This window comes from Nicotiana attenuata, chromosome 6, assembly GCF_001879085.1.
Source record: "Nicotiana attenuata strain UT chromosome 6, NIATTr2, whole genome shotgun sequence".
NCBI classification, from domain to species: Eukaryota; Viridiplantae; Streptophyta; class Magnoliopsida; order Solanales; family Solanaceae; genus Nicotiana; species Nicotiana attenuata.
In genome coordinates, this window is record NC_031994.1 from 65,276,032 (window position 1) to 65,303,116 (window position 27,085).

The following is a 27,085-nucleotide window of genomic DNA, read 5'->3' on the forward strand; positions in this document are numbered from 1 at the left end:
TAACCTTACGCGAACGCGACTTAACCCACGCGTTTGCGATGCTTTACTTGAACAACTCCCGCGATCGCAGCCCCAAATACGCGAACGCGAAGAACAACCTGGACTGCCTCTACAACTGCTCTACGCCGCGAGCCTCCTCACGCGATCGTGAAGAAGAAACTTCTGCAACAGAACTGAAGGAAAATCTGCAACTTTCAAAACAAGAATTTAATCCGTTAACCATCCGAAACTCACCCGAGGCCCTCGGGACCTCAACCAAACATGTCAACACATACCATAACATCATTCAAACTTGTTCCAACCTTCGGAACGCTCAAACAACATCAAAACATCAAATCACCCTCGGATTCAAGCCTAAGGATTCTAAAGCTTTCGAATTTTGCAAACAATCAAAAAGTCTATCAAACCTCATCCGAATGACCTGAAATTTTGCACACACGTCATAATTGACATAACGGACCTATTCCAATTTCCGGAATCCCATTCCGACCCCGATATCAAAATTACCACTACCAACCGAAAAATGCCAAAATTCTAATTTCGCCAATTCAGGCCTAAATCTACCACGGACCTCCAAAATACATTCCGAACACGCTCCTAAGTCCAAAATCACCCGATGGAGCTAACCAAATCCTAAAAATCCAAATCCGAGATCGAATACTAAAAGTCAAGACTGAGTCAAACCTTTCAAATTTAAAGCTTCAAGCTGAGAACCGTCCTTCCATATCTATTCTGATTAACCTGAAAACAGAAAATCGACAATTTATATAAGTCATAATACATCACACGAGGCTAGTCATGCCCGAGAACTGGCGAGCGAAGTACAAATGCTCAAAACGATCGATCGGGTCATTACAAACGGCTTCATTTTTGTCATTTTGTTTTTGTACAAAGATTCATTACCCGACCGGCTTATACCTTCAGGTGTTCGAACTATAGGTCTGAAGACTTCACGTTTTCAAGTGAAGTTAATTCTACTTGGATAGCGTCTTTTCATCTTGGCCAATTATTTCTCTCTTTACATTCATCGACAAATTTTGGTTCAAGATCCTTATATTGTTGCATTATTTCAACAACAACATTATACACAAAAATATTGTCAACACAATATTATTTCGGTTCCACATTTTTTCCGTAGCGACATAACTTACTGAGATCTCTTTATTCTCATTATTTTCAGGTACCTGGACCTCCCCTGAGGTTTTATAATTTGTTATATCTCGGGGCTCTTCTTGAGCCACTACCTTCGTATTATGATTACTTTGATCATTTGCTCCCTTCCATCTTCGATAATCTTTATCTTTAGGACCGACTGGTCTACCACGTTTCAAGCGTGGCCTAGACTCATTTACATTATTTGATTATCTTGTCGGGATATCAATTCAAATTGGAGCATTAGCAGCTGGAATATGTGACTTAGTCACCCTTGGTATGTCAATGAATGCAACTGCAGTTGATTTGCAATATTTTATAAATAAATTATCTTTTGAACCTCTTATTTCACATTAATTTATTCTAGGATCTAAATGAGATAGTGATAATACATTCCAATCAATCTCTCTTTTCAACTGCTTATTTTCTCCCCTAATGTTGGGTATACCGATTCATCAAAATGGCAATCAACAATTCTTGCCGTAATAAAAGGAGATTCATACCCAACATATATTCTCAATCTTTTTTAGAGACCCATCTTTGTGCGTTGTGGTGGAGCAATTGAAACATATATCGTACAATCAAAAATTCTAAGATGAGAAATATTTGGCTCCTGGCCAAAAGCCAATTGTAATGGGGAGATTTTATAATAACTTGTGGGTCTTATCCTCACATGTGCTGTTGCGTGCAAAATAGCATGACACATATTGAAATGGGAAATTTTGTTCTCATAATCATTGGTCTATCAATAATTGGATACGTTTGATCAATGATTCCGCTAGACCATTTTGAGTATGAAAATGAGCAATCAGATGCTCAATTATTGTCCCAGTTGATATACAATAGCCATTAAAGCCTGGAATGTAAATTCACCAGCATTATTAAGACGATTTGTCTTAATTTCATAATCTGAAAATTGTGCTCTTAACCTTATTATTTGAGCCAATAGTCTCGTAAATACCATATTATGAGTTGATAACAAGCACACATGTGACCGTCTTATAGATGACTCTAGCAAAATCATATAATACTTGAATGGAGAGGGTATATGTACCCACATATATCACCCTGTATACGTTCCAGAAATACAGAGGATTCAATCCCAACCTTAGCTTTTGATGTCTAATAACCAATTTTCTTTGAAAACAAGTAGCAAATGAGCATAAGATTCTTCAATGTGTGCCCATGTGAATTCTCAATTATTTTGTACATCATATTAGAATAGAGCCCGACCGGTCATACCAATTGTTAAAATTATTAGAACCAGTAAACTTCTTGCTTACTACGGCATACAATTCAACCACACTATACTTGTGTGATACTAGCCAGAGGAAAATGCAGGTAACTTTTAATGTATACATATTTTTTTTCGCTTTTATTATAGTAATATAAAGGTATTCACCCTTTCCTTCATTGGCAATCTCCACATGGTAGCTATTTTGGCGAATAACTTTAAAACTCAACAATTTTCTTTGAGACTTACTACTGTACAAGGCATTACTTATATGCAAGTAGTAATAAAGCTGGTCTTCCAGAGCCTTCGATTAATTTAGGCCTTTTTTCATAACCAAATAAGAGAAATATTTCTTTTCTCCTAGTATAGTGTTAGTTGTAGTACTATCTAAAAGGTATATATCTTCATTACTCATCTTGGATCCAAATGAAGACTGGAGAATTTTATTTTCTTCGTAAAACAAAAGTACATCATAAGAACTATGAAAAACAAACAACACTATAAGATAACTTAAGGTACTTGAAAATTAAAATAACTTAAGAAAGAACAAGACAATTAAAACACGGAAATAAAAGCAACAACATAATTGTATTCTTCACTAAAGTGAGCAAACTTCAGTTTTGATCCCTAAAAAAGTCTCCAACTTCCAAATGAGTAATATCATCGAGGTCTTCAAAATCATCATCTTTAAAAGCATGATTTGCCTCGACATTATCATCATATTTGTTTGAAGGCCCTGCCTCAGCATTATTTCGAAAGGTCAAGTGCGACTCTACCGGGACACTAACAGAAGAGGCTCTAACATTATTAGTCTTTCTTTTGGTGGAGTTTTGATAAAGCCTGACAAAATATTCAGGCGCACGACTTTCATGCTTCTAGTGATCTTTCATACCACATCGATGACAATTATTGCCTTTTTCTCTTGACGGATTATTTGAGAACCCATATTGTTCTCCCGTTTATAATGACCACCGTGTAATTCCTTCTGTAATGTATTATTTTATCATACGTCTGATCCTATTTTGTACGTGAAACAACAATTATTATAATCAATTCAATAAACCTATAAGTAAGCTCGTGTGATTCTATATGACATCAAGTAATTTTTTTAGAGTAGAAGTCGCTTAATAAAATATTTATAAGTCATCATAGTTGTAATCGTACTATGTACATGATAGAGTAGTAAGCATGGTTTCAAGAGAGAAAAGCATATGGCAAAGTTTACATGCAAATATGCACATCAGCGATACCAGAATAAGCTTAGAAGAAACATACTTGTTCCAAGGAGGAGAATAAACACAACTTAGAGATTATGGAGTTGATTAGAGTCTAACGTGTTGTGAAGTAAAAGTAATATATCAAAATCTAAATATGAAACAGAGATAGTTTTTTACTTCTTCTGGTGTGCCTTTCCATTACCATTTACACAACTTTTTATAGGCATAAAATATGAAGACTTACTATTGTAAAATATGAGAATCTATCCACAAGTTGTTCACACACACGGACATTTATTTTTACAAACTATCCATAACAATTCATGATATTTTGTCCAAAAAATATTTGTTTGAACAATTTCTACCAAAAAGAAAGAAGGTGGCCTTATATAAGGATTTTCAGACTCAGTTTCTTGAAAAATAAAATAGTTTTTGAGTTGTTGACATATTAAAGATTTTTTCCACTATAGATTTAAGAAATTGAATTTGGTATTTACACAACCTGATAATTATAATATAATTTTCAAGCGCATCATTCGTCAAATAATTTAAAAATTAAATTTGCGAATTTGATTATTTTTCGCTTTTTGTTTCTCTTGTTGTATTCATCTTCCCAAAAAATACCTCATAAAATCATATTCTCCACCTAAGGTATCCTATTTTACCGTTCATCTACAAACTATAGTTTTTTCTCTAACCATCCCCAACCTAAACGTTCAAAAGACGTTGTTTATTATGGTGGCATTTTCTGGCAAGTCTTATTGATGAAGATTATTTTTGGCGATGAAGAGTTTATTTGGCGAGTCCTGTGATTGTGAGAATATAGCAGTTATAGTAATTTTTGTCATTTCGGTAAAAGTCATATGGTCGGGAAGGGTGGTGAAATATTATACTTGGTGGTAGAGTAGTGGTATTTTCTCAAGTGATGGACTGATGATGATGAGAATTGAGAACAATCTGGTATTGTTTGAATGAACAAGGTGATTGACGGTTGTTATAATTGGATTTTTTGTTCTATTTTATTAAGGAAATAGAGCAAAAAAATATTATTTTGTGGATGATGGTGTCCGACTATGGTGGTTTATAGCCAAGAGTATAATATTTTTTTTAGTGAATTTTTTGTATCCATATTTTTAGAAGGATATTGAAAAATGAGGGAATAGAGTATAGTGAAAGAGAATTGTATATAGCCTCTTGATCATTTCTCAAAGAGTTTTTTTCTTTGAGGGACTAATAAAGGTCTATTGCTGGTGGATGAATGAGATATGTGGTGGTGTTATGTAGTAGATGTGAAAGACTAAGACTTATATCGTATACTGGTGGTGAAGCAAGAAGAGGAAGGCGTTGGGAGGTTTGTCGCGTCCTCTTGTTTTCTACTAGGCTTTGTTTTTAAAGCAGGTATTTGAATAGTTAGTTTCGTAGTGAAAAGAGATTTTAACGAGGAGGTGACTTTATGAGGTAGTGTTTTGGAAGATGAAGAACAATAAGTGAATAGAAAATAAATGAGAAAGGATCAAATTTGACCCTAAGTTATGATAAATGGTTTAGATATGTCATAAGTTAATTGTTGGCTGGACGACGGACATAAGGCAGTCGTAGGTACTAATCAAAGTATTTAAATGCTAATTAAATCCAGCTAATCAGAGTGTATATGTGCCACTCTTATGACTACAAAACACTCCCTCAACTATTAATGGATGACATATCTATACCGTATCACATAATTCAAGGACTATATAGATTTCTTTTTCCAAAATAAATAAGTTGAATTAAGAACTAAAAATATCCCATGGAAATCCTATTATCTCATCCACATTATTCACGGGCTTGCTAAGACAAAAAATAAAATTTCAGCATGCACCGATCCACCATATAACTAGAGGAAAATGACATGACAAAGCCTCAAAGAAACGAGAAAAGGATTCCCCCCCATTTAAACTAAACGGTCCAGAGTCCCAGTCCCCAGTCCCCAGGTTAGATCATGCGTCAGGAGGCCATTTTGGTCATCTCACTTTCACCAGCAGAGACCAAATTTTTTTGAAGACCCGCTCAATAGAATATCAAAAGCTCGTTTTTTGGAGGGATATACAAAGGGCGGCAAATTTATTCGCCGGCCTGCACGTGACCCCCACACACTTCTCTATCTCTTCCGATGTCGTCGTCAAGGCTCCGATCATCCATCTCGCCGTTCCGGTCACGAAAATCGTCGTCTTCGTCTTCCTCCTCCTCTAAGCGTCCTACTACCCCTTCCTCCACTACTTCCGCCAAAGCTCCCACTCTACCGCCGGCAAAATCATCATTTTCTCCGTCGACTCCTAGCTCCGACTGTCCACCGGGTTCTTCTGGAAAGACGAAGGAGAATGTCACTGTTACCGTTAGATTTCGTCCGCTCAAGTGAGTAATTTCCTTACTTTTAATTTTACACTGCTCCTCCATTAGCTGAGCTGTTGCTGATGATGACAAATGGATTTTTTTCATCTTTTGTAGCGCTAGAGAGATAGGGAAAGGCGACGAGTTAGCTTGGTATGCTGATGGAGATTATACAGTCCGCAATGAGAACAATCCCAAAATTGCTTATAGTTTTGGTTAGTCTTTTATGACTTGGTGGACTGTTAGCTTTCATTTTTCTATCTGTATAAATGTGTGGAAGTGTATGTACTTGTAATAATTATTTAGTAAAATATTTTCATTCATCAAAAAGTACTACTGATGTTGCAGGAGGTACAATCATTCATTCATGGTTGTGTCCGGAGTTCCAGTTGTCACTGTCTTAATGGAGTTCTAGTGTTAGATTATTATGTTCCATTACTTTTTTTCGTTCTGCCTATTCCTAGGGTTAACGTGTTTGTCACTTTCCCATGGACATATCATTTCTTTTGCTTATTAGAAAAAGGAATATCTTTCATACAGATAAAGTTTTTGGTCCTGCTACAACTACACGCCATGTTTATGATGTTGCAGCTCAGCATGTGGTGGGTGGTGCCATGGAAGGAATTAATGGTAATGACTCCTCCATATATGTTGAGTTTAACTTGCAACCTTATAACTGGAACCGAGCTATGATACATTCCAGCATTTTCTCTTTTATGTTGATACTTCAAATAGAATTTAAAGTGTGTTGGCTCGTTCTTTTTTTTTTTTTTGGGGGTTTGGGGGGTTCGCCTGCTGAATTAACTTAATAGCAATTTTCCTTAACTGCAAACTATAAGATCAACATTACTTGTTAAGTTATACCATATTGTAAGTTGTTCGGAGTCTTCGGACTCTCCAAAAATGTTGTACCTGTGCGGGATCTCAAAAAATGCACTGCGTTTGGAGGTTCCGACACACACCCAACAACATTTTTGAAGACTCGGAGCACATTTGTCCACACAGTGATATGTCAGTCTTGGATATCATAACTTTATTTCTGGACTTTCTTCTACCAAAGCAATTGCCGTCGTTCCTTCATCTTTTACATAAATATATCAGTCCCTTGTTCCTTTCTGCATCATTTTTTTGGGATCAAACCAGAGGATAATAATATAGTTGTACATACTGTGATGAAGTAATTTAACAAGACCTTTTACTTGTTTACAAAATTCGTAAGATTTTGCTTCCATCCCTCCTTAGAGGGATGTGGAAACTAAAGTTACAACTCTTTAGGGAGTTTTTGGTTCTATGTTTTCTTGCTCTAATTGAGAAGGATAGTTTGGTCATTACTGATAGAAACCATAAATTGTTGTATTACGCTTTGAAGGGTCAGACTGAACGTGTAAGTCATCAACTGGTATGGTATTGGGGCCAGTTAAGTGATAACTGAGAATTATGTTCTAGCCTTTTAGGCATTACTGTCGCAAACTAAGGTGTTCTATGGTGTGGATAGAGGGGAAAGTTTTGTAGACCAAAGACACTCATTCCTTCACATTTTGTCTTCCGCTTGGCACTTACATTGTTATCTTTGTTGTATTTAAATGTTTTGCAGGAACTGTGTTTGCTTATGGTGTAACTAGCAGCGGAAAGACTCATACAATGCATGTAAGTCATTTCGTTAAGTTTTCATTAGTCATTTTAGTTCCCACCATGTTTTTTTGGTGTGCTCACTTGATTAAGATGATAGATCCAACAGTGTAGACATTTTGAAAATGATTATACATCCAACATGTTAGTCAATTTGCTTGCAGTGAAAAATGAAACATGCAGCCATCTAAAAGGAACTAATGTTTGCAAAGTTGTATAGGCAAGATTTTGTTACAAAGAATATGGAAAAGGAGAAAGAAGAGATTTGGGGAATGAACTTCTTGATTATTCCTCAAGTGATGGGAGAACTAAGTAGTGTTTACAAAAATATAGACAACAAAACCGTAGGATAAGTGAATAACTATATATATATATATAGCAGCTAAAAAGAAAAGCTACAAGCAGCATCCAAAGAAGATAAGCTACTTTTTTAATCTTGCCACTGTGATTCAAAGAACTTTTTTGAAGGCCTAGTTTTTTATCTCAAACTTTTAACTAAAGAAGATTTAAGTGCTGATGATTTTTATTAGCATTGCCTGTAATCGGTATCGTTCGCGTAAACTATCAAAGCTACTTCTTTGGAAAGGGGTGAGTGCTTAATTGATGGTGAGTGGCCACTTTGACTCTGTACAAAGCCATATTTGGAAGAAACATTTAAAAGGGTGTCACCATACAAGAGGTTTGTTTCATGCAGAATGCTTGTTCATTGCACTCACAGGAGTGATTTTCAATCAAGTGGTATGAATGTGCAAGCTTTGTTTCTTGATTTTGATTTTATTTGTTGGTTCTTGAAGGTAAGAGTTATTTGTTAACTGCGGTGTTAATATGCAAACTTTGTTTCTTGATTTTGATTTTATTTGCTGGTTCTTGAATGTAAGAGTTATTTGTTAGCTCCGTGGTCAAGTTGGACAGAAATATATCCCTTTCCATCTGAAACATTTTGCTAAGCCTCTCATGTTATATAGGGAGAGCAAAAGTCTCCCGGTATCATTCCACTAGCAGTGAAGGATGTCTTTGGCATTATACAAGAGGTACTAGCTACCCTGTTTTCACAGCTTAGTAAAAATTGATTCTGTAGTTTCATGAACTTTAATACTATTTGGAGAACATTTCTAGTTTATAGCTGACTTTCAAATGTATTGTATCAGACACCTGGGCGGGAGTTTCTCCTTCGCGTATCCTATCTTGAAATATACAATGAGGTAAGTCAGACAGTAGTTTGATTTTAGCTGTAGCTTTTGTTCTCATCAGAGCAAAATCTACGATAAAAATCAAGGTGATAAGCTGCTCAAATAGGCACATGTTAAAGGGTTTCATGCTGCATTTTAAATAAATTAACAAAATAAAATTGAAAACTCAGCATATTGGTACATGATGGTGTCTTCGTTTCTCATTTTAGGGTTCAATTCCAATGCATTGAGATTGACCTTACGTTTATTTTAGGTCATCAATGATTTGCTTGATCCAACAGGGCAGAATCTAAGAGTCCGAGAAGACGGACAGGTTTGTTTGAATGAGTCATATTCATGGCTGTCTGTGTTTTATTTCAAATTATGTTATCATATAATAAGCTTTCTTCAATCTTATTTTATGTGTCGTTAGTGGTTTTTTATTCTCTATTCATATGCATTAGTTTCTTCTACTAATTTCATAGAGCAAGCTACTCCCTAGAAGTTGAACTTCTGTATTTATGATCTGGTTAATGGTAAATTTACCAAACATTTTTAATGGATGTATACGCTAAGTGACACCCTAGAACAGAGGATTTCAATCGAAGCAAGTTTAATTATTTGAAGTTTTATTTGACATGGATTCAGAATAAATACTTATGCTAATCCTTCTATGCTTGCTATTAGGTCTGGTTCATGTTATAGGCATGGTACTAATTTCTTGTTTTAAGTGTCCCACATTGGTTGAGAAAATGTGTTGCTGTCCTTTATATGATCTTGGACAATCCTCTCATCGAGCTAGCTTTTGGGGTTGAGTTAGACCGAAGGTCCATTATATCAATGTTATATGAGCCTATTTTCACACCAACTCTCTTTGTTCATGTTTTATCACTCTGGGCCTCTCTCTCTCTCTCTCAACTCAGTCCATTATGCTCCCCCCCTCCCCCAGGCATCCTTAATTTAACCCATCAATCCATTAATGTTTCTCCAAGCCCACTTATTAGCTTGTTGAGCCTAATATCTCTCTCTATACTCAAGGTCCACTCCTGTTGAACTCTTCTCTCTACTTAAAAAAAAAGGAAAGTCAAAACAAATCAAATACACGTCAAAGCCTTAGAATTGGAGCAAGGAGAGTGTTAGAGAATGCACCACTTGTCCCTCATCAATTTTGTAAGGGGTTTAAATGATTTTGCCCTATTCCAACCACTGCCTTAAAACTTTCGGTTGGATGCGGTAACTCTTTCACATGGTATTAGAGCTAGATCTATCCTTATTCTTGGTTTTACTCAGTGTTGAGCCCTGATGTTATGTTGTTCACGCCCCAAATGTTCCAACCTTGGGCGTCTATGGGAGGGGCTGGTAAGTGTCTCGCATTGGTTGAGAGAATAGACTGTTGTCTGCTGTCATGGGAAATCCTCACTTTATGAGTTATGTTTTTGGTGTTGAGATATGCCCAAGGTCCATTTTCTTAACACTTTGTTTAATAAACTCATGTTTACATTCCCCAAAGCATTGGTTGTCTGTTTTTTTTTTTTTTTAAAAATAGTTTCTTGGAGATTAACACATCTGATGTAGTCAGAAGCTGAAACTGATTGGTGTAGCGGCAAATATAATGGCATTTTTGGAAAAAAAAAAACAGAACTAATAACGAAGTGCAGCAAGTCGAGGTTTAATATAGGAACAAAAAACCACGAAAGGGATTGAAAAAGCATCAATACTGTATACTTTGTATGACTAGCTCTTTTATCTTTTTCTTTTAATGATTAGCTCTTTATCAGCTATAATCATCGTGAAGTTATTGTCAATTTGGATTATCTTTTACACGGGAGGAACAAAATAATCTTCATAGAATCTTATGCTTTAACTTGGATATTTGGATCTCTTAGTTGTCCACTTTTTCTCTCGGAATTGAGTGGTCTTTACAGAGGTTTATGCAGCATCTAAATGAAGATACGGTCCCTGAGTTGCAAGAGTACTGTAATTTAGTTTTTTGGGTCCGATGTTGCCTTTGAAGTCCTGTTTATTCTCTTTTCATTTGCTTCCATGTGGACTTCCTTTTCCATGTTCCAGTTTCTATACTGAAAGGTGGTGAGGGAGCTTTTTTTTAAAGCAGTCAGTTATATTGATTCCTATGAAATTGGGAGCTCTTTTCCCTTTTTTTTTCTTTGATGTGATTAGTTTTCTTGAAAACTGCTTATCATTTGAAGTTTTAACAATTTATTTGAAAGATGCAGGGGACGTATGTTGAAGGAATCAAGGAGGAAGTTGTTCTGTCCCCTGCTCATGCACTTTCCTTAATAGCATCTGGGGAAGGTTGTAAATCTCGTCTATTTATAATCTAAAGAGAGATTGCTATCATTACCTGCATGCAACAAGCCCATGTTGCTTTTACTCATTGCAGCTACCTATTTGTGATGCTTTATATAAGTAATCATATTCTGTGATTAGAAGGCTGTGGTACTAATTTGTGCCAGAATGCCTTCATATTGGGATTTACAGATGAACAGCACTAAAGAATTCGATAGCTTAACATATTTTATACGAGTCTTGATTACATGAAAAAAGAAGTATTAGAAACTGCTGCTTATTATTGTGAACTGCATCAGCCAAACCTTCAAAACATCTTCTATTTCTTCTATCTCATGTATAGTGCAAATTTTTGGTCTATATATCAGAAAACAATTGGCAATATTTGCTTAATTGCAGTTTCATCTACACCTATCTTGACATGTACTGATAAATATTCATCTCTCCCAAAAAATCGTGCCCATCACCCAAGCCATCATCAATGAAAGCAAATTGCGCAATAATCAATTAGCTTGGTTTGTCTTCTTCCGGAAATCTTAAGCATTAATGTGACCTTGATATTCTTGTTTTCTACTAAGTATTGATATGCCACCATTTCGCCAGATGCCAAGGGAAACTTCTTAACATGTATCTTTGGCTTTGATGGCACATTGAAACAGAGCACAGACATGTGGGTTCCAACAACTTTAATTTACTGAGCAGTCGGAGCCATACAATATTTACTTTGGTAATAGCTATCTCATTCATTCCCTTGAAACTATGTTCTAGTGTATTCTGTGCATTCAGAAAATGACAAGGATGTCTTCCTTGCTGTGTTCTAGCTGATAAACACTTATCTAATTATTTGTTATTGGGTATTCATAGATAATGATTATTATCCCATGTTCGAGCGTAGTTTTGTGTAGGACTAGTGCAGCATAAGTAAATGATGGAGGTGACGGAAAAACATTTTGCACATAGTAGCTCAATACTCAAAGTGAATAATTCTGCAACACATTTAAGGAAAGTATTGCTAAGTTCCCACTTGTGTACTCCGGTAATTTTGATATGTTTTGAAACTAAAGAATTAGGGGCAAAGACAAAATAGGTAATTAACTCAATGTGGTGTTGCCTTGACTTAAGATCGAGATGCAATTTAACTAAAGCTGCCAGAGTTTGATCCTTGGCCAGAAATTGAGGAGTGAACTAGGATTTTTGAATGCTGTGTCTTTGGCTCATAAAGGAAAATTCATGAAATCATCTTCTGTTTGATTATTATAAAATTAAAGTTGATCATGTTGCTGACTATACAGCAGATGCTCAATTTGTAATTATATGTATTTTTTTCTTTTGTCTCATTTTATGTCACAAAATGATTTTCCTTTAGTCAAATTTGCACTATCTAATGAGTGGTTTTCTGTGCCAGACAATTGAAAGCAGTTCACGAGGAGGCAATCAAGGAGAAGAAGTAGCTCTGTCGCAACTGGTAGCTAGTGTTACTTTTGGCTCATTTTGTTTTTGAAATTTACCTGTTAGCTATTTGATGTTATAGCCTATAGTTCACTAGATTATACATTTTCTTACGACTAAAGTTGTCAGTATGGTATTCGGGTAATTAGAATTTATCTTCTCGTTCTGTCCTCACTATGCTGTTCATGCATGCTGTACTCAAATCTTCTTTGTAGCATCTGATTGATTTGGCAGGCTCCGAAAGTTCCAAGACTGAGACAACTGGGTTAAGAAGGAAAGAAGGTTCATTCATAAACAAGAGCTTACTCACTCTTGGCACGGTAAGCTATTTCTTTCGTGTTTTTACTCATGGGAACTTCCCTTATCTATATGTCTCCTTACGCTTCATCTTAGGTTAAAAGAGTGTTGTGAAGAGCGTGAAACGAGGAAAAGCGACAAGCCCCTTTTCGCTTAAAGCAAGAAGCGAAGCGCTCGATTTTTTAAAGTGAAGCGAAATTTTAAAAAAAAAAATTAAAATAAACTGCATAGATAACACATGTAACTGTAAGCAAATGTTCAATACGTCAATGTAAAAACTAAAGAGTAGCATCAATTAAAACACAAAATGAGCATCCTATTATTCTACAAGATTGTAAATAGCTTACTAATGTGTAACTAGCTTGCAACACCTCGGTTCCAGGCCTAATGTGGTAAAAATCAATGTTGTTTCTTCTTTTTGAGGATTAGAGGCTGCAGGGGGAGTTTTCATTGCAGTTTTATAGCTAAACAATCCCGAGAATTAGGGAAAATACAGAACAAGTGGGAAAAGTCAACTTCACCTAAGCATTAAAAGAAAAAGATGCTCCCAGGCACATTACCCGAGATAACTCTCTTTCCTACTTCCTAGGTCAGCAGAGTAGCTTTTTCCGGTGCAATACCCACCGGAACTCCTTTTCTTCATTCACTTCTTTACTCATACTTTCCCCTTAAGACATGGACAGCAATAGGATATATTACAACGCGGGTTTCAAATCTTTTGATATCACAAAAAATAGAACTAGAACAGAAGTATGGTTCGATCGGGTTGAACGCAGCTGGAAATTAATGAGGACAGCAACTGTTAGCATTAAAGTGATGAAATGGGTGACAAATGTATTTAAGGTGGCCTCTAAGGAACACAACAGGGCAATAAGGAGATGGTCTATGAAAGATCACTATACAGAATATTATTGCAGGCTTAAATATAATGAATATGGTAGGTACATCAGTTTATTGCAGTACAAGGGGATAACAGGTCAGTTATTATTACACCGGAAATCGCAGTAAATGCTGGGTGGGGTGACATAGCCCAAAAGATCCTAAGACTCATTAATGTGCCGGAGAAGGAGAAGAAGGTCCAGATTGTAACTTCCCCCGTCTGGAGTTATCTTTTAAAGAAGCAATCAGAACCAACAGATGGTCATCAGAAGGGACAAAATCCTCTCCTATCAAAATCAGTAGGTCCAAAATCACAATACCTGGAGGTTCAGAGATAACTGAGAAAGATGTCTTGAGTAGATGCTTAGTAGGCAAAGTTATGATATCACCAAAGGAAACTCCACCTTTGAACGATATTAGAAAATGGGCATGCAACACTTGGAAGTCTTCCATCAGCATAAATGTACATGAGATGAATGACTCTCAATTCCTCTTCGAATTCCCATCAAGGAAAGAAGCAGAGCATGTTCTCAATGGAGAGTGGCAATGGAAGAAAGCAAAAATCAGCCTAGGTTGGTGGAACCCTACCACCGGCTGCTGGTCGGAGGAGGTGAAGAGGGACTGGGTGTGGATTAGGCTTTTGGGATTGCCGGTTAATCTGTGGTCGGAAAAAGTGCTCAAAACCATAGGAGATCAATGTGGGGGATGGATTGAAACGAAGGAGGAAACAATGCTCAAAAACCACCTCCGATGGGCTAGAATAGAAGTGATGGGGGATGGGAGTAAGGTTCCAAGGGAGATACTTCTAGAAAGTGATGGCTATTTGTTCAAAATTCCCATCTGGTGTGAGTTACCGGCGACGGTGGTGGCGGCACTTTCGAGGGAAGAAGAAGATGAAGACAATAGTCTATTGGGTAATAGAGGAAGTCAATATCCTTCGGTTAATAGTGGAGACCTACTGGAAAAAAGGTTCAAATTAGCGGCTAATCAGGAAGGGCATGTGGTTTCATCAAAGGGAGGGGAGGGTTCTAAAATTAGGGCACGTGTGCCAGTCACGTGTGACCTAATAACCAGGCCAGAAATTGAAATTTTGGGCCCCAAACAATCTGTTAGTTTGGGCCCAAGACATGCAGACCCTTCTCTCAAGTTATGTTGCAAAGGCCCAAACCAGTTAGCCCATTATGAAATAACTAAAGACCCATTTCTGATAGAGATCCAAGCCATCTCAACTAAAGAAAAGAAAACAGACGTGGAATTAGAGAAAGAATCTGTAGACACTCACGAAGGAATTGAAGAGGCAGAACACTCGACCAAGGCAGCCAGTGACAGTGCCATGATTCTCATCAACGAAATGGAACAACCAGTGACAGACGATCAAGACAATTCAGACATGCAGTTGGGGAGGGGAATTTCTTGGGGGATTGGGGCATAAAAGATGTTCTTCCTTTAAACTCTCTAATCAATGAAGAAGAGGAGGACCCATAGTTTAACGCTCCAATTTGGGTGCATCAGAATATTATCAGATTGAGCAAAGAATTTGGGATGGAATTCGAAGGGTGCGAGAAGGAAGCTTTCCAGTTATTTATGAAAATAGATGACAAGAGGCGCAATGCAATGGGGTCTTCATCATCAACAATGGAAGCAGCCACTCCAAAAAAGAAAGAAAGTAAAGAAATAAGAAACTTAGACTTCGGGAGCAAATTCAAAAGTAATGGCACAAGGAGCAGGGGGGTATATGGCCTTAGATAATAAATGATGATTAAAGTTGTTTCTTGGAATGTTAGGGGTCTAAATAGATATAGGAAGAGCAAGTTGGTAAAAAATATGATGAGCAGCTGGAAGGCAGAAGTCTACTGTTTTCAAGAGACAAAAGTCGAAGGGGAAATTAGAGACATTGTCAGAGACTTGTGGGAGTATAGGTGGGTGAAATTTGCTCAACTAGAAGCAAGTGGTACGAGAGGGGGTATTCTAATTATGTGGGATAGTAGGGTATGGGAAGGGGAAATCAGTAGCGTGGGGATGTATTCTATTACAATCAAGCTCAGTGGTAAAATACAAGAGTTTGTATGGTATGTATCCAGTATTTATGCTCCCAACGATAGGAGGGAAAGAGAAGAAGTATGGTGGGAGGTGGGTGCTGCGAGGGGTTTATTCACTGGGCCTTGGGTAGTGTGCGGGGATTTCAGTACTGTTAGATACCCGTCAGAGAAGAAGAATTGCAACAGATTCACCAGATCAATGACAAATTTTTCTAAATTCATCAATGATATGGGGCTAGTAGACTTGCAATTGTTGGGAGGCAGTTTCACTTGGAAGAAAGGGGTTGAACACAATATTGCTGCTAGATTGGATAGGTTTCTAGTATCTGAGGAATGGGATGTAGGGTTTAGGAAAATCAATCAGTCTATACTTCACAGGGTCACATCAGATCACTCTCCTCTATTACTTCAAAGTGGGAACTGGGAACTAGCTAAATCCTATTTCAAATTCGAAAATTGGTGGTTATTGACTGAAGGCATTAAAGAGAGAGTCAAATGCTGGTGGGAATCTTTCTTTTGCGAAGGTAGACCGAATTATGTTCTAGCTTTCAAATTGAAAGCCCTAAAGGAGAAACTCAAAGAATGGAGCAAATCAATACAAGGCAGTTTGAAGATGCAGAAACTGAATATACTTTGGCCAATTAGCTGATCTGGAGGAAACCCAAGAAGGGAAGATGCTGAATGATGAAGAGAAACACAAAAAATACACCTTATTGATAGAGTTTGAGGAAAATGCTAGGAAGGAGGAGATAGCTTGGAGGCAAAGGTCCAGAGCTGTATGGTTGAAAGAAGGGGACAAAAATACCAAATTCTTTCACAGAACTGCCAATGCACACAAAAGATACAACAACATTGATAACTTACAAGTGAACGGAGAAATTGTGGAGAATCCTGAAGACATCAAGAGGGAGATAGTTGCTTATTATCAAAATCTATACATAGAGACTGAGGAGTGGCGTCCACAATGCAACCTAAGGGACTGTCCCACCATCAATACAGAAGATAACCAGATGCTAGTGAGTCCTTTTGACCCACAGGAAATTTGGGAGAGTGTAAAAGCATGTGCAGGGGACAAAGCCCCGGCTCCAGATGGTTACACCATGGCTTTCTATACTCAATGCTGGGAAGTGATAGGCTCAGATGTGATTGCTGCTGTACAAAACTTCCATGCTAATGGGATCTTTGAAAAGAGCTTCAATGTCACCTTGGTGGCTTTGATTCCAAAGAAGGTGGGAGCTAAAGAATTGAAAGATTTCAGGCCCACTAGCCTGATAGGAAGTTTCTACAAAATAATCTCAAAGATCATGGCAGAAAGAATCAAAAAAGTCATTAGCAAATTGGTGGACACTCAACAGATGGCCTTTATCAAAGGTAGGCAAATCATGGATGCTATCCTAATTGCAAACGAGTGTGTTGATCTTAGAATGAAGAGCAAGGAACCTGGCATACTGTGTAAGCTAGACATAGAAAAAGCTTATGACCATCTGAATTGGGAATTCTTGCTGGGAGTATTAACAAAGATGGGCTTTGATGAGAGATGGATAAGGTGGATTAAGTTTTGCATCAGCACTGTTAAATTCTCAATTCTGATAAATGGTTCTCCGGCTGGTTTTTTCTCTTCTCAGAGAGGTCTGAGGCAGGGGGATCCTATATCCCTTTTTTTATTCATTCTGGCAATGGAGGGTTTAAACAGCCTGTTTAAATCTGCCAATGCTAACAACAGGATCAGGGGTTTCAGGGTAAATTATAGAGATCCAGTGTCAGTGGAGGTTACTCATCTGCAATATGCAGATGATACTTTGGTGTTTTGTGATGCTGATTAAGACCAGGTGCTTATTTTGAGAGTGATATTCATCTTTTTTCAAGCTATTTCTGGATTACGCATTAACTGGAATAAGAGCTTCATCTATCCAGTTAATGAAGTAATGGAGATTAATAGCTTGGTGAATATTCGGGGAGGAAGAGTAGGAACCTTACCAATAGTTTATCTTGGAATGCCTCTTGGAGCAAAAAGCAAATCTAAAGGGATCTGGAATGATGTAGTTGAGAAGTGTGAAAAGAAATTAGTTGGTTGGAAGAGTCAATATTTATCCCTGGGAGGAAGACTTACACTAGTTAATAGTGTATTGAATGCTATGCCAACTTACATGATGTCACTATTTCCTATGCCTGCAAGTGTAGCAAAAAGACTTGATGCCATGAGAAGAAACTTCATATGGCAAGGTGCCAGTGAGAAGAGCAAAATCCATCTGGTCAGATGGGATGTCCTTACAACAAGCAAGAAGGAAGGAGGGATGGGGGTTAGGAATCTGAAAAAACAAAACCATGGTCTGATGATGAAGTGGCTATGGAGGTTTGCCACAACAGAACATTCCTTGTGGAAAAATATAATTGAGGTAAGGTATGGGAAGTAAAGCAGCTGGACAACCAAATCTGTGAATAGCCCTTATGGTGTTAGCCTGTGGAGGTCCATCAGGAACCTATGGCCAAAATTCAGCAATAGGTTCAGCTTCAAAGTGGGCAATGGTATGAAAACTTCTTTTGGGAAGACAAATGGCTTGGGCAGAGAACCTTGAAGCAGCTATTTCCAGACATTTACAATCTGAACCAACAGCAAGGCTCACTAGTTGGAGAACTGTGGACAGGTTAAGGGTGGAATCTTACGTTCAGAAGACTCTTAAATGACTGGGAAATACAAAGACTGACAGATTTTTATAGCATCCTAGAACAATTCAAAGGGACTTCCAGCTCTCAGGATAAGGTGTTCTGGCAAGGGGGGAAAGAAGGCAAGTTTACTGTCAAATCTGCTTATAAAGAGTTTAACCAATCTAATAATCAAATTGGATGTTGGCCGTGGAAGATGATCCGGAAAGTAAAAATTCCATATAAAGTGGCATGCTTCACTTGGCTATTAGCAAGAGAAGCAGTTCTGACACAAGATAATCTACTCAAGAGAGGATATCATTTGGGGTCCAGGTGTCACTTATGCGAAGCTCAGGAGGAGACAGTCAACCATCTTTTTCTACACTGCAGAGTTACGGATCAGCTATGGAAGATATTCATCAACCTGAGGGGGTCCGGTGGGTTATGCCAGGGAGAATCAAAGAAGTTCTAACTAGTTGAAAAGAGATGGGGAGCATTCCAGTCAGAAGGAGAGATGGAAGATTGTCCCGGCTTGCATATGGTGGACAATATGGAAAGAAAGGAATCAAAGATGTTTCGAGGACAACCATAGTTCAATACAAAAGTTGAAGATGAACTGTTTAATGCTTTTCTATTTTTGGTGTAAACAGGAGTATCTAGAAGAGAGTGAATGTATTTTTGATGTTTTAGACCACTTGTGAGTCTTCTGATGAAGTTCTCCCTCTGATACTTCCTTTGTAATTACTGGATGGTTACACTGATTTAGTGTAACCAATACTTAATACAAATATGTTACCTTTTCAAAAAAAACAAGATTGTAAATGAAGAGCTGAAGGGAAAAAATGAGCATTCCGCTGCAATTTATCACTGAGACAGTGAAAGAAAATGAAGAAGAGGAAGAGGAGAATGAGAAAAAGAAGGGGAAAAAAAATTCGCCTGCATTTCGCTGCTAATTGGACATTGAAACAGTGAAAGAAGAAGACGAAGAGGAGGAAGAGGAGAAGGAACTCACATACCTGGGACTAAACTTGATGATCTTGACGTTGAAAAGTATAGAAAACTTGAACCCTAGGTCGCTTCTGTTGTTTCTGTTGCTGCTGCTCGATGGTCTTTTAAAAAAGACAAAATTACAGAATAATGCACTTCATAAGTTGACATTGCACTATTTTAGTCCAGTTACAAGTTTGCAAATATGTAGCCAAATATCAATATCTTTTCTTTTTTCATTCTCTCTAATTATAACAACCTCATTTATTCCTACCTACCCATATTGTAGCTCTCTCCTCATTTTTCACCCATAAATATTTAATTTAATTAATGAAAAAGAATCATATGCAAACAAAACTGAAAACAAAAATAAGTTCCCCATTCAGTCAACACTCATTCGTGCCTTCTTCCATAACCAATACTTCTCTGATTTTTTTATTTTTTTATTTTGTATATCTTCAGGTTTATACATACCTATCACAACTGCAAAATGCAAAAACAGACGCGAGAAACCTAAAATCTCATCTCCTTTAATGCTAATCTTGTTAAATTTCGATTATGATTTTGTGAGAAATTTGGAGTGGGTATTGTTTGAACTTATTAGAAATAGTCTAAGTAGGTTGTATACAAAGTTTGAAGCTATTTGCTGGAGATTTGGACTAATGTTATACAAGAATTGCAAGTGAAAATCGTACAAAAATTTCGTCAGCGATACTTATACACTTTTATACAATATTATACACTTTTATACAAAGAGGTACATTATGTATATAGTTGTATAAAAGTGTATAAAGATGTATAATCACAGAGTGAAAAAATTCTTGATACACCATGTATATAGGTGTATAAGAAGAATGAGAAGAAGAAGAAGAAGAAGAAGAAAAAGAAGAAGAAGAAAATGCGAGAAATTCACCAAATACTTGTAAATAATGTATCAACCTTGTATATAATAGTGTATAAGTTGTGTTTATACACTATTATATACTATTTATACAATATTATACAAATGAATCCTATCAATGGAGCTTCACGTGTTCTTCTTCTTCCTTGGGCATCCTCTGAAATTTAACTCAAATATAGCCTAAATCTACTCCAAATCACTTGAAATTTACGTTTTGAACTCATCTTGATGATTCCAATCAATTGAGACAACACCCATTCCAAACAACTAACAAATTGAAAAACTCAATTTCTGAAATCAAATCTTCAAACCACCTGTAATAGTGACTTTTATTTTTCAAATCCTTAATTAACCATTGGAATCCGGAAAAGAATTGAAGGAGACTAACAATAGTAGAGAAATTTTGTGGTGCAAAGGCTGACTTGGGAAAGAGAAGAAGAATGAAGAAAAAAGGGAAATGAAGAAGAAAGGGGAACAGAGAAATAAGGGGTGGGCTAACTGGAACGAAGAAAAAAGGGGAGTGACAAGGGAAGTAACTGGAACGAAGAAAAAGGAGGGGAACGAAGAAAAAAGGGGCTAACTGGTGAAAAGTAATTTTCAGGTTATGTACAACCTGGGCTACATTGGGTAAGGGCTTCAAACATAGGCCATTTTCTGATGGGTTGTTGGGCCAAGTGACAAGGGATGTAATTCTCCCTAAAATATATATCTATATATATGACCCTTACCATTACCATATATACAAGTTATTCAAACTTTTTAATGTAACTATTCCTTATCTTATTTTAAATTAAAAGAAGTACATCGGTATGCTGTGGACGGTTTTTGGCAGATTTTTAGTAGTGATCAAAGCAATTAAGCAACTTGAATTTGGACGAATTCTTCTCAGTACAAATAAAGATATTAGCTTTCCACATCGTCGTAGTTAATTTCGTCAAAATAGGTTAGGTGATGTATGTTAGTTCTAAAACAGACAGACACATTTAGGTTACGGCCGAAACAGAGTGCAGGAGGCCGAGTATTGGAATGGCGTTCAAATTTTTCGGAAGAGCTTCATGTTCTAGAAGGGCAGCCACGCAGTTCGGGAAAGGGACGAGGGGTGTGACGTAGACAGTCCACCACTAATGCAACTATTAGTGGGTGCTTTCACGACTCGAACATGTAACCTATAGTTTACACAGAGATAACTTTACCGTTGCTCCAATGCTGCCCTTCAAGAGCTTCATGTTCTCTGAAAGAGAAAATACAAGTTGAAATAAAGTGATAGTGATCATGAGATAAAGATGGACTAGGGCAGATGCGGACCCATGATTTGAAGGTGGCGGGGCACATGAACGGATTGCTCAACCGGTGCCCTCATTTGACTTTTGATCTTAAGGGTTTCAAGCAAACTATATGACCGTTTTTAATATATATACACATATATATTCAAAAAATTTACCGAGGTTAACGGGTTCGATGACCCCTCTGCTTAATACATAGGTCCGCCTCTAGACTAGGGTCTTTGCATCCGTACTGATAAACAGTGGGTGCAACGTCATCTGCAATACTGATGTTTAACTTAAAGTATATATATTTATATGTATATCACCTCATGTTTTACTCTCTTTTTTTTCCGTGGAATTAGGATGAAAATGTGTTGATTTATATTAATTTGAGGTGTTTTTATGTGTAGGAATGATCTGGGAGCAATTGGGAGCGAAAGGTGCGAGATTAGAGCAAAAACGGACGAAAAAGGGGAAGGTGGCATTTTCAGCGCCACAGGCAGCGCCCCACGCTACCTGTGGCGCCGCAGACAGAAGGTGCAATTTACCAGCGCTAGGGACGGCGCCTAGTGCTGGGCTGGATGTTGTTGGCATGATTTCTGTCCAACTTCGCCCAGGACAAGGTTATTTCGGTCCAAAACCCCCTAACTATAAAAGGGGTCCTAAACCTAATTTGGGATAGATCTAACATACTTTGAAGGAGAATTCACGTGGAGGAACACACACTACGCTTGGAGGAGGCTTCTAACTAGTTTTTCTTCTCCTCTTCTTTTAGTTTCATAGTTTATTAGTTCTAGAGTTTTGGGTGCTACATGAACGTTGTAGTTTGAAGCTTGAATTGTTCTTATAATTTTATCATATTGATTTATTTATTCAATCTTGCGCTTAATTATTTGATTGCTTGATCACCAATTGAATACTATCTACGAATCTAGGATTGATCTCGGGAGAGGGAATTCTAAATTGCATATAAGATTGAGTAGAGCAAGATCGTAACTCCGGGGGGGGGGGGATTTGCGGTTAGGATAGGAAATACCTAATCGCCTTTCTTGGTTACTATACAAGAATTATTAATGCGTCTTGTTAATTCTAAATCCATAGGAATATAGGCGTTAGATTAGCTTGAATAGGCGAGTTGTACTTCGGGAGAAGGCTACGAGCAATATTAACCCTGTCAACCAATAAACCAGATAAATTAACTAGACGATTTAAGTGGAAAACTCAACGAGATTGTTAGCTAACCCATAGCTCTAGAATATTCACTCACATTGAATTCGTTTCTATAATTCGCCAACTTGTTTCTTTAATCTCTTATTTTGTTACTCTAGATTAAATTTTAGTTAAATATTCATACTTTAGGATTTGCTTGAATCGATTAATTGTTTGGGTTTAATTTAGTTGATAGTTAATCCCAAGTCCCTGTGGGTACGATATCTGGACTTACAATCCTATATTACTTGTCGACCACTTATACTTGCGTGTGCGTTTGGGAGCAACAAGTTTTTGGCGCCGTTGCGGGGACTTAAAAATTAACTAGTCTACTAGATTAGATTTTTACTTTTTGTCTATTCAAGTTTAAATTTTAGCATAGTTTCTTATTTTATTATCTTTGTTTACATGGCATCTTGGAATGGTAATTGGTCGAATATTGGTTATTCTTATTATGGTGATTATTGTGGAGGACCACACTTGTGGCAAAATTGTGAATCTCAATCTTATGGATGGAATATTTGTAATGTGTGTGGTTGTCAAGGTGGTCATTGGGATGGCTGTCCTAAGTCTTATTATCTCTTTCAGAGCTCTTATTATAATATTTTTAATAATATTTATGAGTTTTATAGGAGCAAGGAAGTAGAGGATATGGAATGCGTGGCGCGTATTATGGACATGATGAGACAAGCAACCGAGCAACAGAACATGATGATAAGGCAAATAGCCGAGCAACAAGAAAAAAAATCAAAAGGCTATACAAAGAATTAGTGCAACAATCATGAGAATGAAGGCCGAGTCGGAAGAGATCGACCAATTTGATACCAAGAGCGAGTTCCCACCAGAAAATAATTTTGAAGAAGCAAATATAGTGAGCCAATCTTGGCTAGAGGAACAAGCTCAACTGATAAAATCTCATGACTTTCTCCATGATGGTCTTTCAAATATGACAGAACAACTGATAGAAGGAAGAACTGAGATTAGGCAATAGATAGGCAGATATCCATGACCTCTAGGCTAAATTAAATAAAAAGGTTGAGGCGTCTGATGCCCTATAATCAATTGTTGTGGATACTGGCCAGCTTGTAGAGCAGAACGAGGAATTTCAACATTCGACCAAAATAATATTAATGATGCTGGCGTTGAGAAAGAGTGCAAAATTGAGGATGTCAAAAATAATGCAATTTTGGAGTTGGAGCGTATTGGACCTCATTCTAACCATTTTTCAACACTGTGCTTGGTTGGTGATACGAGAATTGATCCATTTGAGCATATGGAGGAGTCAATGGATGAGGAACAAAGTGCTTACATTTTTAAATTTGTGATGCCAAGGAGACAAAATGACATCCCTCACTTAAGGGCCAAAAAGTGCAAGATGTAATATCTACTGATTGGTTCCTTTATTTTTACACCACCACCTCAGGAACATGACAGAAAAATTGATGCAAAATTAGGGACAATTTCATATCCTCAAGGTGGAGGAAAAAGTGGTAAAAGTCATGGCGTCGTGCCGCGACATTAAATCAAGCGCTTGTTGGGAGGCAACCCAATTCTAATATTTTTTTCCTTTTTTTTTCTTTTTGTTTATTTTTTTAATTGTGTTATTTTTTGTAGTGTTGTTTTTGTATTTTGTAGTAGTAGAAGCATGAAGTCAAAGCCAATAGGCATGTGCAAAAGCGAGCAGGTGGTTGAAACTAAGTGTGAGGTACCCGCACAAAGAATCATATCTGGGAGAAGTCTGAGTATCCCGTGGGCTGCTAATACATCGGCCATTGGCCTACCAGGGAGTCTCTTTTACCTTCTTGTTATTTTCAGTGTGCATTGAGAACATTGCACAATTTTAAGTGGGGTGAGGAGATTGTCTGGGTGATTTCTTAGCTTAGTTGTAGTACTCATTTTTAGTGTAGTAGTTTTGTTAAAAATAAAAAAGAAAAAGAAAATCAAAAAATTAAAACTTTTCCCGACGATGAATTTTGTGGACAGCTTTCTTGAGGAATTAAGGTCCAATAAAAAAAGGAAGAAATAGAAAAATCCAAAAATATGTCTTTTCTTTATTTTTTTTAGGTAGCAATAATCCCCCGTGGTTTTTCTTTGTGCATCGGTTCTTGTTCTTTTTCATGGAATGTAGTTTGAACCGGGTAGTCATTTTTTATTTATTTTAGAGTAGATTAGGACTTTAGGAAATAAAAGGAGGAAGATTGATGAACTTAGGCTCCTTTGACTTGTTTGATAGTAACATATTTAAGCTTTGGCATGTCGGGTATCTTCCCAATATTTTGAAATTGTTCATGATGCCTTGATGAAATTGGATAGCATGTTTTGTGACGCCTATGTCTCTTTTGCTTGACTTATATTCACTTTGTGCTTGATACTTAATATCTTGTAGCTCCGTGAATACTTGCATTGTTTGAGAGTTGGAATGATACCGTCCTTAGTGAGTCATGTGCCATGTGTGAAGTGAGATTTTGTGTAGTCTATGTTACTGTGATTGAGTCTAGAACTTGCCCGGTTTGTGAGTTGAAGCGAAATTTTAGGTGATGCTCGGTTTGAAAAATACTTTAGGGCATTCTTTGATCTTTTTGAGCTTAATTGCTTATCACAAACAAAAATTGAACCCTAGTAAACCCTTTTGAGCCTATAGACTTTTAATTGACACTCACATTACGAGCCTATACCCATTTATTCTTAATTGATATTATTTTGATCTTGTTACCTCTGAAAGCACTTTAATTGTGAAATAAGCGCTAGAAGAAGTAAGGACTAAGTGTGAGGTGGCATTTGAGGGGAACAAATGGAAGAAAAAAGGTGCACTTATTTTGTAAAAGAATATACCACTAGCGAAAATTGAAAAAGGAAAAAGAATAGTTGAAAGAAAAAGAAAGAAAAAGAAAGAAGAAATCGAAAAAAAAGAGAAGGAAAATTTGAGAGGAATAAACTGTTGTCTTGTTCTTGGTAGTGGGGTATAAATTAAAGTAGTGCTAAAAGAAAGAGGGAATAATTTTGGGGAGTGATCTTGTTTGTGAATTTGAAGTGGATTGAAGAAATTATGCTTAAAGTTTATTATGTGATGTGTTAAAGTTCTTAGGAGGGTGAACCACTAATCCTAAATATAATCATACCCGTCCCTTAGCCCACATTACAACCATATAAAGTCCTAATTGATTTTAGATCGAGTGAGCCTACATGAGTGGAGATTTACATTATGGGCAAGCCTATAGTACCTTTTACATGCATGTGACTTCTTTGTAAGAGTGAGGTATTTTCTTTGATATATGTGAGTCCTTAAACTATATTTGATCTTGAGATTCAAATGTGTGGATTCAACTTACTCTCTTGTTCTTGTTGCGAGGGCACATGGTTTCACGAGAGATAGGTAACATTATTAGATTGCTCCGTGATGTTGGGTGTTCAAGCCATGAGTGCATTGTGATATTGAGTTGGCTTTTGAGGCTAGGATTGTTATGAGCACGTTGTCTTTGTTGTGAATATGTGAAGAATGACATGAGTAAGGGAAGTGTAAGTGATTGCATATGCTACAGTTTATTGTTGCTATCAACCATAGTCATTGGTAGAGTGTATGTTGGAAAAAATTTAAATTGTATTTGATAGTCCTATTGCTCGAGGACGAGCAAGAGTCTAAGTGTGGGGTGTTGATGTTTAGCTTAAAGTATATATATATTTATATGTATATCACCTTATGTTTTACTTTTGTTTCGTGGATTTAGGATGTTAAATGTGTTGATTTATACTAATTTGAGGTGTTTTTATGTGTAGGGATGATCCGGGAGCAATTGGGAGCGAAAGGTGCGAGATTAGAGCCGAAACGGACGAAAAAGGGGAAGGTGGCATTTTCAGCGCCACAGGCAGCGCCCCACGCTACCTGTGGCGCCGTAGACAGAAGGTGCAATTTACCAGCGCCAGGGACGGCGCCTAGCACTGGGCTGGATGCTGGTGGCGTGATTTCTGTCCAACTTCGCCCGGGACAAGGTTATTTCGGCCCAAGACCCCCCTAACTATAAAAGGGGTCCTAAACCTGATTTGGGATAGATCTAACATACTTTGAAGGAGAATTCACGTGGAGAAACACACACTACGCTTGGAGGAGGCTTTTAACTAGTTTTTCTTCTCTTCTCTTCTTTTAGTTTCATAGTTTATTAGTTCTAGAGTTTTGGATGCTACATTAACGTTGTAGTTTGAAGCTTGAATTGTTCTTAAATTTTATCATATTGATTTATTTATTCAATCTTGCGCTTAATTATTTGATTGCTTGATCACAAATTGAATACTGCCTACGAATCTAGGATTGAACTTGGGAGAGGGAATTCTAGATTGCATATA

General features: G+C 37.2%; 1 protein-coding gene across 1 annotated transcript; it reads left to right on the forward strand.

The window, feature by feature from the left end:
- LOC109227916 (kinesin-like protein KIN-7E, chloroplastic) lies at positions 5,549–14,041 on the forward strand. Its single transcript, XM_019393108.1, has 12 exons — positions 5,549–5,997; positions 6,091–6,188; positions 6,514–6,603; positions 7,568–7,620; positions 8,568–8,633; positions 8,751–8,804; positions 9,046–9,105; positions 11,006–11,084; positions 11,738–11,805; positions 12,484–12,543; positions 12,743–12,865; positions 13,766–14,041. The coding sequence occupies exons 1-12, from the start codon at positions 5,756–5,758 to the stop codon at positions 14,039–14,041; spliced, it is 1,269 nt and encodes a 422-aa protein (XP_019248653.1). The 5' UTR covers positions 5,549–5,755.